Here is a 14,900-nt window from a genome sequence, read left to right on the forward strand (position 1 = left end):
AGCACAGGGACAGTCTGGGAGGCGCCTGAGGCACCCTCATTGCACAAACCAGGGTCTCCCGACCTGAGACCAGCCCCTCTCCGGTTCCTGAGCAGCCCGGCTTCCCTGGTCAGGGATAGCACAGAGACAGACACATCATCAGTGTTTATTGTTCAGCTCTCCCCAGTAGGCTAGCGCTAGGGCTGGGGGACTGGGCCTCTGTGAGGAGCAGTTGGTCTGGGGGCCCCCTGTGGCCACCCTAATGTGCCCCGAGGCCTGGTGGTAACCCTAGGGCCTGTCAGTCCTCCCCTTAGGCTTTCCAGGTCCAGAAGTCCTTATGGGGCCTGGGGCTGTGTCAGACCTGGGAAAGCTGCCTCTGATGAGGAGCAGGACGTGTGGGGAAAGGTCACATGACGCCTCAGAACCTGCCAAGTCCAACATCAGCAGGTGACAAGAGGGACAGTGAAACAAGAGGGTGGGACCCTGAGGAAAAGGTGACGGGGAGCCCGAAGGTGAGGTGGGGACAACCAGCATCTTTCAGGCCCTGAGCCAGAAAGGGGTGAGAGGGAGGCTTCCAAGTAATCCTCCCTCCTGGCTTCCGGAAGGTTGAGCAGGGGAGGAGCAGGCCTGTGTGGTCAGTCCTAAACAGCTCCATCCCACCGGGATGCGTTCAGGGCAGCCAGGCTTGAGGGGGGCCGCGGTGCCTGGGTGCGTCCTATGTGCCCCCACCTTTGGAGGGGAGGCAGAGGAAGGGCCGGCAGCCTCAGCCCCACTGGGCCTTCACTGAGCCTTTTTGGTCACTTTCTGGTTCTTCAGCATCACGTAGGTGATGAACACTCCTGGAATACACAGACCAGAAAGGCCGCGTGAGATCTGGGCTCGGGGCTGCTGGGAGGCCAGAGCAGGGCCCAGCATGGTGGAAGTGACCCCGCCAGGCCAGAATCACCTCCCTGGTCCTTCAGCAAGCCACACGTCTACCCACATGTGTTCAACAAACACCACCAGAGCACCTACCCCGGGCAACTTGCCATGTTTAGTGTTTTTGATTCTGCAGGGAACAAACCCACCCAATGATCCGTCTACTCACCCAATCAACCACCTGTCCGCCCACCCACCTGCCTAGCGCACATCCACCTCCCACCCCACCATCCAGTCATCCAGGTGACTCATGCAAACTGCTTTCTTGAGCACCAGCTCAGGGCCACAGCCTGTTCCAGGAGCTGAGGACATAATGATGATGATGAAGGCACACACTAAACCCCGGGGGAGACAGAGAGGGGCAGGAATCATGAGCCAGTGGGTGACGAGGGGGTAAGAGGCGATCGAGGTGTGCACAGAGTGATGACGGTGGTGGTGGAGGGAGCGGGGGTGGGAAAGGGAGACACCCCACTGGGGCCATCCCATTTGAGACCAATGAGCCTGAGGCATAGGGAAGGCCAGAGGGTCTACTGACTGACAGTCTTGAAGGACGAACAGGAAAATCCCAGGGGATAACTGGGGGAGGGGGCGCAGCAAGGAGCCTCAAGCAGGTGGACAGCAACTGGCAAAACGGGGAAGCATGTTCAGGGATGGGAGAGGGTTGTGGGAGCTCCCAGCAGACGCCCTGCTCAGCGTTGAGGGAGTGATAACTTACCCACAAACAGGAGCAGCAGGAGGCCAACGGCCAGTGGGATGGCGACAGCGTAGGCTCGGGGCAGGAAGTACTTGTGGACGACATGCTGGCTGTCAATGAACGGCTGGTATCGAGGGCAGAGCTCTGGTGAGCATTCCTTGTCCTGCCCAGGCCTTCAAGCCCAAACACCACCCCCCCCTCCATCTCCGGGGCTGACCCCAGTCAGTGCACTGGTATAGCACCTGCTTCGCTTTAAGATGATGGCATTGGGGGAGTTCGGGTTTGTTTCCTTCATTCACTTACTGAACAGTTGTTCCGTGGGCACCTGCCTGGTGCCTGCCCTAAGTTGCTGCTGGGGACCCGGCAATGAACAGAAGAGGAGGGACTTGCCCTAAGCCACTCACGGCCCAACACGGGCAAAGGCACGTGAGGAGTTCTCAAGTGGGCTCCGGGTTTTCTTTACTAACATTTCCCTCCAAAGTTCTGCAAGAGTTTGCCTTCCAACCACACTGCGCTTCTTGAGCAGTAACCAACCAATTTTCCAACAAGAAAAAGAAACAAAAACCAAAACCTAAAGGCCCTCACAAAATCCGCTGGCATTCATCATGCCCAGGGGCGAGCAAGATAACCGGAAGGACTAGAACTCCAATCAAAGGCAAAAGCAAATCAGTAACAGGGCCGTACAGTGTAGTGGTTAAGGGCCTTAAGGGTAGCGGTTCTCGCGCCGAGCCTTAGCTCCCTCAACTATACACTGGGACACCTCTAGCATCGTCCTCATAGCGCTGTTCTGGAGATTTCACGAGACGAAGCAGGTAAAGCGCCTAGCACCGTGCCCGGCACACAGCAGCTTAAATGGGTGCTAGGGGTCGGCTTCAAGATCCGGGGGTGGAAGGTAAGACGAAGGGCGGGGGCAGCACACATACCAAGAGAATCACCCAGGCGGTGTAGTAGGTGAAGATGATCAGGCTAATGGCGACGAGGCCGAGTCCCACCACCTGGTCTGTCCCCGTGGCCTGGAGAAAAGGAGGGCTCAACTGACGAAGTAACTCCCCCTTTAGGTGCACTACTGGCGGGGTGGCGTCGCAGCCGGCTTACGCTAAGCTTCCCATTCACTCAACAGCCGCACACAGGCCTGACGAGTATCACTTTGCGGGCTGGGCGAATGCCGGGCCGCGGGATTTTCACTCCTTCACTGGGCCGGCGGGAGAGCGAGCCATCCCGGCTCCGAGTGCCCAAGCCCCCGCTCCGCGCCAGACCCCACTCCCAGCCGCCTCCCGCCCCTCGCACTCAGTCCGCTGCTCACCATCTCCCCGGCGATCCCTCCCCGGAGCCACAAGCCACAGCGCGCTCCGGGTCCGGGCCCTTCTGGCCTTGGGCCGCGGGGCACGCTGGGAGTCGTAGTCTTTAAGTGGGCCCGGGACTACGTATCCCAAGACAGGAGGGTGCCGCCCCCCCCCCCTCGCATGTCGGGAAATGTAGTTTCCGAGGGCATTATGGGACACGCTGTTCCCAGACGCTTTCTAGTGAATGGAAACGAGTGGGAGGATCCAGACTGGCTGGCACTCATGCCATCCGTCCTGTCGAACACGCCCCAGAAGAAAAACTCCATCTCTAAATATCCCAGGACCCCAAACCCAGAGCGGGCATGGCGTGGGAGGTCAGAAGTCCCATTTTGCAGATGGGGAAAATGAGGCTCAGAAGACTTGCAGATCACAACTCGAATCAGTGGTGAGGCCGAGACCGGCACCCATTTCCTAATCCCGAGGCCCTAATTGTCGACAGGGGTGCAGAGGGTGTTCATTGCCCCCACCTGGGGTGGGAGGAGGAGGGAGGGTGGGTAAGCCCGCGTCCCCAGGGATGAGGAGGATTCTCACTGGCTGTGAGGGGAGTGCCCCCTTCCGGTCGCCTGGCTTTCCAGGAGACCCTTTCTGGTGTCTTCTCTTCACTGCGGGGATGAGGTCAGGGTGATCCTCCGTTTCCTCACCATTTGCCTGTTGGGCTCTGCGTGTCCCTGCAGCCCGGGCAGCAGCACAGACAGGTCTTGGACTGAGCCCCCACGCAGGTCCTTCCCCAGTCTGGAACACTGTCTTGTTCCAGGTCCTTCCCCAGTCTGGAACACAGCTCGAGGGGCTGGCTACCTGCTCCTCACCCATCGGGTCTCAGTGGGATGCCACACATCCTAGGGAAGCCCCTTGACAGCCGGGCAGGGTTCCCTCCCCTGTGCTCCACAGCCCCCCTGTGTGTCTCCGAGCTAACGCTTGTCACTGAGTTTTCGTTCGCTCATGTACTTGTTGAACTGGCCTGTGGGCTCCCTGGGGATGGGGTCTGTGGTCACTGCTGTATCCCTAGTGCCCAGAACGAGGGGCGGGAGGATGGGCAGACCGACTTGCAGAGATGTGTCTGAACCTGGCGTGATTTGCTCCCGCTGGCGGCGTGACTCCTTGGGTCACCTGAGCCGGTCCCTGTGGGGGCTGCACTCTTCGAAGATGATAGGAGCAACTCTTCTTGGCCTACAGCCCAGGGACTTCCCTCTCCATCTCAGGACAGACTTTGGCCTCAGCCAGGGGCCGACTCTTCCCTCCCCAGGTGTGCCGTGCAGAACAGAGGAAGAGGCTCAAAATCAGCCTCCAGGGTTTAAAGGGGCCATGAGTGGGTGTCAGCCCAGAGAAGGGGTGCAGACGAGGTCATGCTGCAGCGGGGAGGAGGCCTGGTGGTCTGGTCCCTTCTGGCCTGTCCACCGCCGCGGAGGCTTCCTGCCACTTCTGAGCTAATTAAAGGCCAGGGTGCCTTGCCCTTCTCAGAGCTTGGCCAAGCTGCTGGCTCCTGTGTAACTTGAGTGTGGGGGACAGGAAGTGAGGGGCCTGGGCCTGGAGACAGTTGTGGCCTGGGGCTCGAGAGGAGTTGGGAACAAACTCAGTACCTCCCGTGTCAGGCTGTACACCCATTTTCATCCGCCAGCCCATTTACAGCTGAGGAAACTGAGGCACAGACAGTTATTTGTCCCTCAGGCTGACTGCTGGGGAAGTCCAGTGGTTAGAACTTGTGCCCTGAGATCAGAGCTGCCGCTCAGTAGGTGTGAGACTGGCAAGAAACTGCCTTCCTGGGCCTCAGTTTCCTCCCCAGGAATCTGGAGTAATAAAGGTGGTAATAATTTTGATGGCAGCCAGGACAGGGAGAACCCAGGCCACCTACACCTTCCCCCATTCCCGGATGTCCACCTGCACATCTGGCTTTCTTCTGATGCTGACCACGTGGTGAAACAAACAAAACCCAACATGCCATAACAAACAAAAATTGCGACATTTAATTTTTTTTCCCCCAACCAAGACACTGACACTAGGCTGATTTCCCCTTACAATGTGATTTTCTACAACAGAAGCCGGGAGACAGAGATACAAACACAGCCTTCTGAATAAGGGGCGGTGGTGGTGGCAACATTCTGTTAGAAAGGAGGGGATTAAAAAAAAAAAAAAAAAAAAAAGACCAAAAGAAAAAAAAAGATACCCCCTCCCACCCCCCCACCCCCCATTTCCCAGCTCAACCCTCTGAGAGAGAGGAGAACACAGAAGATCTCCATCCCAGCAGACCACACCATGTGGTCAGTTTGGGGTGACCACAAAAAAAGTAACCTAAAAATATTGTAGACTTTTCTTTTCTTTAAATCTCCTAGTAAAAACGTTAAACTGTCTTTCAAGAAGATTCCAAACTGGCATTGCATAGACTGATTCCTTTCCAAAAATATCTTTAATATAGTCTTTCTCTATATATAGCATTTTACGTCCAGGAGCTGTGGGTGCCTGGCGGGAATTCACCGAGCTTGAGAAGACCAGAGATTGAAGAAAGGGCTCCAGGCCTCTGGCTCCAGCTAGTGTTAATTTGGATGTGGCCGAATTCTCAGTCCAATTACCCTGGCCCAGAGACTGGCATGGAAGAATGTGGCAGGCTCTGTCTGCTTCTGGGGTGTCTGTCAAGCCCAAACCTCAACTTGGGTGGGGCTGGGGTTTGGGGGAGTCCCAACAGGACCAGAACTGGCTGTTTTATGCCTGAAGCCCGGAACTTTGAGCCAGACCCCAAATACACCCTGAATGCGCTTCCCCATTGGGCAGAGGTCACGCAGACACAGAAGGCAAGGAGAGGGCTCTCCCGTTTTCTGGGGGTCACTTCACCTGGAGACTGCACAGCCAGCTTCCTTGGAAAGCGCCAGGTGCCTGCGGGGCAGGAAGGGACCCGCAGGGCTAACCAGAGCCCTCTCCAGCCACAGCAAGTACTCTGTCCTGTCTGAGCAAGAGCCTCCTCACATTCAGTTTCTAAGAGTTAGGGGATTAAAAACAATGACAACGAATCCTAGAAATGCTCTCCTCCCAAGGCCAGGAGGTTCCAAGACAAAGGCTCCAATTCTTGCCAGCTGGAGCATAAGGGCAAGGAGCCCTCCCAGCCTGGGGAGGACACCCCACTGGCACCTGCACCCCACCAGGGAGAGAACCAGTATCCTGCCCCCCCTCCCCCCATCTAGATCCCTAGTCCTGCTGGGACCCAGCCAGCAGGTAGGGCAGAGGGCAGAGAACAGAACCACCTCCCCTCACCGGGGGGAGGAGAAAATACCAAACTGTGAACTCAAAAAAAAAAAAAAAAAAAAAAAAAAAAAAAAAAGGAAAGAGAAAGAGAAAGAAAGAAAAGAGGAAATGAAATGTTAAAAAGAAAAAAGGTATAGGAGTACGTAAACACCAGCCTGCTGGGTTCACACAAAATAAGTGAAATTTCAGGGTGGCAGGGAAGTCTGTCCAGGGACTGGCTGGCAGCCAGAACCCATTTTCAAGCAAGTAAGGAAGACGGGAGGGGTGGGGTGCAGACAGCAGAGGCTTTAGCGAGGGGTGGGGGCAGGGCCAGACTGCTCCCCACCTCTCCTTCGCCCAGAGAGAGGGATGCTTCCAGAGGAGGGCTGAGGCTTTTCTGGCCAGGAAGCCAGCTCTGGGCCAGTCCGGTCACAGCCCACCTGCCTCTCAGCATCGGCCCCAGCCTGGGCTAGCTGACCCTGCGGGGAGGGAGAGGGGGCTTTGCTTGCCAAGCCCAGCCCAGCCAGACTCTCAACCTCTAAGGGTTTGGGAGGCACCTTCCCTGGCTTCCTACAGGAAACCAGCTGCTCAGGATCCAGCCCCGAGCAGAGGTGAGCCACCATCGATGCTCAGACCTTTCTCGACATGGGCTCAGGCCTGAGCTGGAGCTAAACAGGGGGAGAGGCGGTGCCACGTTCCAGCCGGACCGCTAGAGGCAGGCGCTGGCTGCACAGCAGGCAGTGCCAGGGAATCCTTGCGAAGGGCTCAAGGGAAAGGCAGGCAAGGGCCAGGGGGGCTGTGCTGGAGACGAGCATGTGCAAAGTGCAGGCTGCCGGGGCAGCAGGAGAACATTCGTTGGGGGAGGGGGTTTCAATGTGGAGCGTGGGTGGTCTTGGTTCCCAGGAGAAGGCCGCCAGCGGGTCCCCCAGGACACAGGGAAGGGACAGCTGAAGCACTAAGCAGTCAGGGAGCCGTGGTGGTGGGATTCTGGGGGTGGACCGGCCCTCCCAAGGGCAAGGGGGTGGTGGAGCAAGGCCCTGCCAGGGCACGGCTGAGCCAATGCTCCTGGGGTGAGCAGGGACACGGGGCAAGAGGCCCTTCAGCCACAGGCATCCCCGTGCGGAGATGCCACTGCATGTCCCCACTGAGGGGCCCAATTGGTCTCCAGCGGGGCAGTCCCGGCCATCTTGGTCTTGTCCACCTGCTTCGTGGGCCTGCATGGCCTGCCCCCCTAGTGGTTCAGAGGAGAATATTCACAGTGGTGCCCGGGGCCTGGCAGGCCAGGAGGGTCCCGGCATGGATGGGAGGACAGTGGAATGATGCTTTGGGGCAGGAGCGGGGCTGGAGTGCACGGAGGAGGCACAGATGAGATGTGGCGCGGAAGGTGATCCGAAGCGGAAGGTCCCTCGTGGAATGCTGCGGGCCTGGATGCCCGCGAAGGCAGGGCCCTTCTCCAGGCTGGACGCCCGCTCCTCAATGGCTTTCGATTACGACAGGCTCATAGACCCCAGAGGAGACCCTGCAGGGGAGGGGAGGGGAGAAACAGGTCAGCTTATCCTCCTAGACGCTCTTCCGGGGCAGGCCCTTGTAAGCACCCCACGAGTTGGCACTGTAACTAACTGGCCCTGTTTCACAGAGGGGTAAACCGAAGCTCAGGGAAGTTGAGTCACCTGCCTAGGGCAACACAGATGGTAAGTATCGGAGTCTGTGGGATCTCAGAGCTGCTACAGGCCGCGCCTGAGCCCTTCCTGAGCACGTGGCTTACACTCAGGGGTGTGCTGCACCCATCCTCATAGCAGCCCCGGCAGGGAAAGACTTCACTCCACCCCACTTGACAGATGAAGGCACTGAGGTGCAGAGGGATCATGAGGCTTACCAAGAAGACAGCAGAAGGTCAGGGAGCCTGGTTGGCTTTTTTTTTTCCCCCCCGCGGAAGCCAGGCCCACCCAGCCACAGGGTCGTGGACATTCAGGGCTTGGGGTGCAGCTCTGCTAAGACCTTGCTCCTGATTAAATTGGTTTCTCCCATCTCCCGTATCCTCACTATCATAGGGGGTTAGGGGGTGGTGTTTACAAACCTCCAAGGAGGCATCCTGTTTTCCTCTTGCCCACCTTACCCGGGACAGCCCAGGAAGCCACCAGGAAAGGCAGCTGCAATTTCAAGCCTCAGCCAGCAGGTGTCAGCATAGCAGCACCAGAGGGAAGGTGCCGGGCGCCTGGGCAGCTCAGCCACGTCCCCCCACACCCCGGAACCTAGATAGATGTTAGATGTGCACTTTCCCATCCGGCCCACAGGAACAGGGGGGAAAGGCCTCAGGACGACCCTGCACATGGGAAGCTCCTCTGCTCATTCATTCAGTGACCCAGTAAACATGCTACAAATAAATAAATGATCACAAGAAGGCCCTCTATAAACTGCAGACCTGAAGCCCAAGTTTGGTCCTACCACCCCCTCATATGTAAACATTAGGCAGGCACAGATCTGTGCTGCTCACTGTTGCATCCCCAGGACCTAGCTCAGTGCTTGGTGCATAGCTGGTGCTCAATAAATATTTGTTCAATAAATAAAATGAGTCAGCAGCATCATTTTTAGGGGTTCTCAGATCCAGAAGGAAGGGAAGAGCAGAGGGCAAAATAGAGACGGATAAAGCCCCTGCTGTGTGCCAAGCCCTGTGCTAGGCACTTTCCAAGGCTATCCTTGCAACCCTCAGAACCAACCCCTGCATGTTGTCCCAGGTTTCTAGGTGGAGACGGTTATGGTCCACAGCATTTGACGGATAAGGAAACTGAGGTTCAGAGAAGTGACTGGTCCAAGGTCACAACGTGGTGATAAGAACTGGCATTCGAAGCCAGGTCAGTGTCTGCAGAGACCTCGCTCTCACCCCTGTTCCCCATGGCCACCCTAGTGACCCATCCCCAAACTGTCACCCTTACCTGTTGGCCAGCTGGATGCCACTCAGCGTGGTCGAGCCATCACGGCTCACAAACAGCCGGAGGTTGCTGTCTGTGGGGACACAGGGGAGGATGGAGGCTGAGTGGGGCAGGGGCAGCCAGGGGACCCCTGGAACAGCTGGCATCGTCCCCCGGTCCTCCCCGTGCGGGCAGCTCACCCTCGGTGTTGCTGCCGTCCGTAAAGTCTTGGCTTTGCATGATCTTCTCCACGATGTCATCTGCGTCGATCCGAGTGTCATCCACCCAGGTCGGGTGACTCTCCACGGAGTCCTTCTTCCGCCTGGGGTGGAGCAAAGCAGGGCAGAGTCACAGCAGTCCGGCCAGTGACAGGCACAAGGAGGACACCGGAGCACCTGCAGCACTGAGGCTGCTCTGAGTGCACGCGAGGATGTATTCCCAACTGTGTTCCTTCAGCCCTCACCTCGGCCCGCAGGGCAGGTGCCATGACCTGGTTTTATGGATGGCGACCCGGAGGCTCTGAGAGGTTACCTAACCTCGTAGCCTCTGAGAGGCTGCACGGCGTGTAGACCAGGGACCTAGGTACACCAAGGCACACACAACGGCACGTGCATGCCAGGCCCAGGCCATGCTTTGCATGTACGTCCACTGGCTGAATCATCACCATCCAACCCTCTGGGGTGGGGGACCCTGCTGTCCCCGTGTCACAGGTAAAGAAGCAGAGGTTCGGGGGGCCCCTGAGACGGCTCTGTTCTCCAGGAGCACTGTGCTCACCGAAATGAACGGTCAGACAGATGCGGGGGCCGAGGCGGCCGCGGCGGCTTCTCGGGGGGCCGGTGTTCCCGCTCCCCGCCCTCGGGGCCCTCCACAGTCATGCTGAGGCCGCCCGAGGCGCTGCTGCTCGTCGACGTGTTGCGGCGGTGCGTCAAGTCCGAGAGGCTGGAGGAGCGCGAGTGTTCTGTGCTGTAGCCTGGTGGGCATTTGGGGAGGCTCGTTACAGGGGCCGGCCAGGGAGGTGGAGGGCCAGGGGCACGGAGCCAGGCGGGCACTCACCAGAGATCTTGGACTGCTGGCTGGCGTAGCTGGAGTTGCGGGAGTGACCGGAGTGGAACACCTCCTCGGGGCTGGACAGGTTCTGTTCGGCCTCCTCTGGCACCCCTGGAAGGCGGGGAGACAGGCTTACCAGCGGTGCCGGCCCCTGCCATTCACACACGTCCTCTCACTGGGTCAGGGTGGGGGGGTGGGGGGTGCACTGAGTGTTTCCCATTTAACAGACTGAAAAGCTGAGTTCTACCGCCGCCACAGTTCACCGCTGGAGCCCAGGTCTGTCCATTCCACAAACATCCGTGGGGACCTCCTCTGCACAGGGTTCTCTACTGGGGGCCGTAGATGGGAGATGGTGTCACAAGGCCAGTGGGAAGGGAGAATGTTGAATAATGACCCACAATTAACCACAACTGAGGTGCGTGTTACAGAACAGGGAGCAGTATGTACGGGGGTCTGACCCGGTCTGGGATCAGGGAAGGCTCCTCTGAGGAGAGGCCTTAATGGGAGGCCTTCAGGAGGCATGGGAGGGAATGAGCCACATAAAGCATCAGGGAAAGAACCTTCCACACAGAGGAACAGCGGAAGCAAAGGCACCGAGGCTTTAATGAGCCTAGGTCAGTAGAGCCAGAGTGGAAGGAATAAGGCGAATGGGGAGTGGCTGACAGTCCTGTCACAAGCCACCCATAAGCCCAACTTCGGAAACAAACTTGCCGGCACTCGCCAGCAGGAGGCACAAGGGGCCCAGGCGGGATCCACTCAGGGCTCCACGAGTGCCTGCCTACCACTTCTGGTCACAGGAAGGAAGGACTCATCTCGTCCATCTCCTCCTCAGAGAACAGCACACCAGGCCACAGGCTGGACCCCAGTCCTGCCTGTGTCCCCACCCAAGGCCACAGGGCTTCTCAAAACAGGTGCTCTGCAGATGGGGTGAGGGTTGCAGGAGGAGATGGGTAGAAAACCAGTTAAGAGGCGCGTGGGGGCTCAAATCCCCGCCCTGCCTGGGACAGGCACCTCTTCTACTTGGTACAACAGGCACCGTCTACACTGGGGTGGCCTGGTCCAGAAGCTGGAGAGAGCGATGGCGCAGGGAAGCCCTTAATCTTGTGAGCAGTTTCCAGCCCGAGGCGGGCTTCCAGTTCTAGGCCTTACCTGACTGAGTCTACAGGAAAAATGGGAGCGGAAGAAAGCTGGCCCTTGAGGTCAGGGCCCTCTCTGCTCCCAGCCGCCCTGGGGGTAGAATCACTCAGCAAACATCCGCTGAGCTGCTGGAGGCCCAGCACCCTCTCTAATTGCTCTCATGGTGCAAATGAGGGCGGCAGGTGCTGCCCCGCTCACTAATCAGCTTAGTCTGCCTCCCAGCTCCGGGCTCACCCCCAGGGACGGGGTCCTTGTACAAGGCTGGTACTCAGGGGCCCCGCTTCACCATGCACAGCACTAGACACGGGGTGGCGGGGGAGGCTGGAGCCTCCTCTCCCGTAGCCCTTCCTTATCCTAATGGCCAGGCTGTCTCCTCTGGGGATTCAGGCATCTGCACTTTTTATGACGTTAGTAATAACGGTAATTTAATAGAAAGCCAGTGCTGGGAAATTTATAGAGTACCTACTGTGTGCCAGGCAAGGCTAATCTCCAAAGCAACCCAGGATGTAGTTACTATGGCTGATCCCATTAGTCAGGGGAGGATGCTGAGACTGGAGAGGCAAAATGGCCAGTCCTGGTCAGGCAGCAAGCGGGAGAGAAGCGCTCACGGCACATCCCTCTGCCAGGAACATTGCCCTGCACCCCACACCTCGGATTCGGCTCAAATGCCACCTCTTCAGGGAGGCTTCCATGATTGTTCCCAGGCAGATGCTTCCAGTGCCCGTCACAGCTCTTGTCACACCTGAAGGTGACATGGACTTATTTACCGCCGGACTGACTTCTGTCTCTCCTGAAAGACGGGGCCTCGAGGTCAGGACACTGATTGCTGCGATCCTGGGGCCCAGCACAGCGCCCGGCATGCAGGAGGGACTGAGACTTCGGCCCACTGGAAGCATGGACCGGTGTAAATGCCATCCCAACACCTCTGTCTTCTCAGCAAGCGTCCCCCTTGGGACCTGGGGAGACTGAGCTGAGCCTCGGGCCACAGGGAGGAGCAGGGCAGGTGGAGAGTGGCACCTGAGCTGAGGATGGTGGGCCTCGCCTTGGGGGGCCGGGATCCCGTCAGGGAGTTGGTGCCACCGCCGCCGCTGCCGGTCCCACCGCCCTTGCGCGTCAGCTGCAGGGAGGAGTCCTGGCCCGGGACGGAGATGGACTTGGCGGTGGACGGCGGCCTGGGGAGGAAAGATGGCTGTGACTGGGGTGCCCCATGTTCGGGGTCAGACAAAGACAGGGGAGCCCAAGAGCCCCGAGGTGGGAAGAGTCCCTGTGTGGCCCCCCACAGCCTGTGCCCACACTCACGTCTTAAAGCAGGGGTCTCCGGAGAGCAGGAGCATTCCGATGGTGACCTGCACAGAGGGAGAGATCAGCCACACCACGGCCACCCCCCGGCCCAGGGGCCTCCCTGCGGTCCACCTGCTCTGGCTTCAGATGGGCTGGCCTCGGATCCCGTCTCTGCCCCTCGCTGGCCCCGGCGAAGCCACCGAACCGCACCGAGCCCCCGTTTCCGTGGGTGGAGGACAGAAGCGCTCCTGACACCTGTCTCCTGAGACAGTGGAGAGGACTCGGGGAGATGAGGCTTGGCATGCTTTGGCGCCAGGCACACAGTGAGGGCAAGCAGAAAAAGTTAGCTACTGTGACTTTAACACTGTGACGAGGAGGGGGCTACAGTCCCTCTCCAGCCTCAGGGCCTGCTCATGGCCTCAGTGTGGGCAGGGGTATGCGAGCTCCACACGGCAGGCATGAGGGAGGCTCACGAAGCCCACCTGGTAGGGAGGGGGTTCACCAGGCACAACATGGTGGGTGGGAGTGGGAGATGGGGTGCCCACAGAGCCCAACACGGAGGGCCGGGGCTTGGTGAAAGCGTGTTGAGTAAAGGAAAGCAAGATGCCATCAGAAGTTCGACATCATGCACCTGGGCAGAGATCAATGGACCAAACAAGGCAAGGCTGGGTCCCCAAGTCTGGGCTGAGATAGAGCGACGGGAAGAGGGAGATGGGGTAAGAAATAGGTACTCAGGGGCGCCTGGGTGGCTCAGTCGGTTAAGCATCCGACTTTGGCTCGGGTCATGATCTCACAGTTTATGAGTTCAAGCCCTGCGTCAGGCTCTGTGCTGACAGCTCAGAGCCTGGAGCCTGCTTTGTGGATTCTGTCTCCGGCTCTCTCTGCCCCTCCCCCGCTCGTACTCTGTCCCTCTCTCAAAAATAAATAAAACATTAAAAAAAAATTAAAAAAAAAAAAAAAAGAAATGGGTACTCATAAGCCAGTGCCAACACTGACAAAAATGGAGATCATTGGGCTGAGACTTTTTTGTTGTTTTAAGTAAGCTCTACACCCAATGTGGGGCTCGAATTCATGACCCAGAGATCAAGTGTCACATGCTCTAAGACTGAGCCAGCCAGGCACCCCCTGAGACTGTTTTTCTTTTTTTTTTTTTTTAATGAATTATTTCATCTGGCTGTGATAGTGCCTACAAAGTAGGTGATGGCCCCAGGCTGTAGGAGAGGGAAGGAAGCAGGACCCAGACACAGACTCAAGGGAAGTAAGGGCCCAAAGCCGTGCAGACAGGACGTGAGGCAGCCGGCTTTGCAGCCACCTGCAACCCCCCCTTAGGCCCCCTGGTTTGCCTAAGGGTGCACAGGGCCAGTGGGGTGAGACTGAAAGGTCCCGGCTCCCATCACAACTAGCCTGGACCTTTTTGGGTACTTCTGGTTGTCTCTGCAAAGGGCCTAGGGGCTGCAGCACCCCAGGCCACCACCTCTGCCTGGCTCTGCTTTAAGCACAACACGTTCCCGCTGGGTCAGCTCGCAGAGGCGTGGTTAGGGCAAGACTGTTTTCTCAATCGGGTGGAAGGGTGTGGGGACGAGGAAGAGAGGTGTGCTGGCCATGGCAGATGCCCAGATAGCTCTGTCCTGAGAGGCCAGAGAGCCAGCTGCCTGGAGGGAGGGAGCTGCCCCGGCCGCCGGAAACCTGCCTGTGGCTGGGCTCTCGGAGGAAACCCCTCGGTCTGCCCGGCTCAAGGGATGGCAGGTTCTTCCACACTGACCCTCCACTGCGAGCTCAGGCAGTCTGGTGTCACATGGGGCAATGGTTGGGAGCTGGACCGTGGAGTCAAACAGCTGGGGGCCAAGCATCAGTTCTGCCTGTGACCCCAGGCAAATGATCTGACCTCTGTGCCCTGACCCCCTCCTACGCAAAACTGGGACCAAACCACACACCACACCCGATGGGGCTGTTGTCAGGTGTCATGAGATGCGAGGTGGCAAACACCTGGGGATGCTCATCTCACCAAAAGTGCTCATCAAACCCTTAACGAGACTGCTGGGGTCCCCCCCCCACGACCCCCCAATTAAAGATGGGGAAACTGAGGCCAGTGGCAGAGCCAGGCTTCTGAGGGTGGTTTCCTGACCCTGGGACCACATCTTCCTAGTGTCCAGGCTAGGAATCCATATTTTTCACAACCCCCCAGAGGATGGGGGCAGGTCTGCCGGGCTCCTTTAGTAAAAGGGGCAGAAGAGGTGGTGGGGGACCCTGGTACCTTGAGGATGGAGTTGTCCTGACGGGTGTTCTTCGTGTCATATCCCTCCAGCAGGCAGCAGCGCACTGTGGAGCCTGAGCCTGCGAATTCGGCCAGGTTCAAGTCGGCGAAGCCCAGCTGGGAGGGAC

The 14,900-nt window shown here is 58.3% G+C and overlaps 2 protein-coding genes across 3 annotated transcripts in view; both read right to left on the bottom strand.

Annotated features, from left to right (window-relative positions):
- Positions 1-129: 129 nt before the first annotated feature.
- Positions 130-3,014, bottom strand: DPM2 (dolichyl-phosphate mannosyltransferase subunit 2, regulatory). Its single transcript, XM_045468765.1, has 4 exons — positions 2,895-3,014; positions 2,515-2,604; positions 1,613-1,715; positions 130-818 (listed from the first exon to the last, which is right to left on the bottom strand). Exons 1-4 carry the CDS (start codon positions 2,895-2,897, stop codon positions 760-762), a joined length of 255 nt encoding a protein of 84 aa, XP_045324721.1. The 5' UTR covers positions 2,898-3,014; the 3' UTR covers positions 130-759.
- A 1,858-nt stretch (positions 3,015-4,872) lies between these two features.
- Positions 4,873-14,900, bottom strand: part of FAM102A (family with sequence similarity 102 member A) — a 35,337-nt gene continuing 25,309 nt past the window's right edge. Inside the window, exons 4-11 of one of the 2 annotated variants that reach the window (XM_045468763.1) lie at positions 14,773-14,889; positions 12,537-12,583; positions 12,255-12,409; positions 10,107-10,211; positions 9,828-10,023; positions 9,254-9,375; positions 9,078-9,147; positions 4,873-7,663 (exon numbers count right to left, since the gene is read on the bottom strand). In XM_045468763.1, the coding sequence (XP_045324719.1) occupies positions 7,618-7,663; positions 9,078-9,147; positions 9,254-9,375; positions 9,828-10,023; positions 10,107-10,211; positions 12,255-12,409; positions 12,537-12,583; positions 14,773-14,889 (858 nt within the window). In that variant the 3' untranslated portion in view covers positions 4,873-7,617. Of the gene's footprint in view, positions 7,664-9,077; positions 9,148-9,253; positions 9,376-9,827; positions 10,024-10,106; positions 10,212-12,254; positions 12,410-12,536; positions 12,584-14,208; positions 14,293-14,772; positions 14,890-14,900 lie in introns of those variants that run through there. The other variant, XM_045468764.1, reaches the window with a different exon arrangement.

This window comes from Leopardus geoffroyi, chromosome D4 (genome assembly GCF_018350155.1).
Source record: "Leopardus geoffroyi isolate Oge1 chromosome D4, O.geoffroyi_Oge1_pat1.0, whole genome shotgun sequence".
Lineage (NCBI taxonomy): Eukaryota > Metazoa > Chordata > Mammalia > Carnivora > Felidae > Leopardus > Leopardus geoffroyi.

Bases quoted from the DNA above. Each gene is read 5' to 3' on its own strand.
- DPM2 (XM_045468765.1), bottom strand. The intron at 1,716-2,514 runs GTATGTGTGCTG...CCTCGATACCAG, and splicing joins CCGCCTGGGTGATTCTCTTG to CCGTTCATTGACAGCCAGCA. The intron at 819-1,612 runs GTAAGTTATCAC...TGTGTATTCCAG, and splicing joins CCTGCTGCTCCTGTTTGTGG to GAGTGTTCATCACCTACGTG.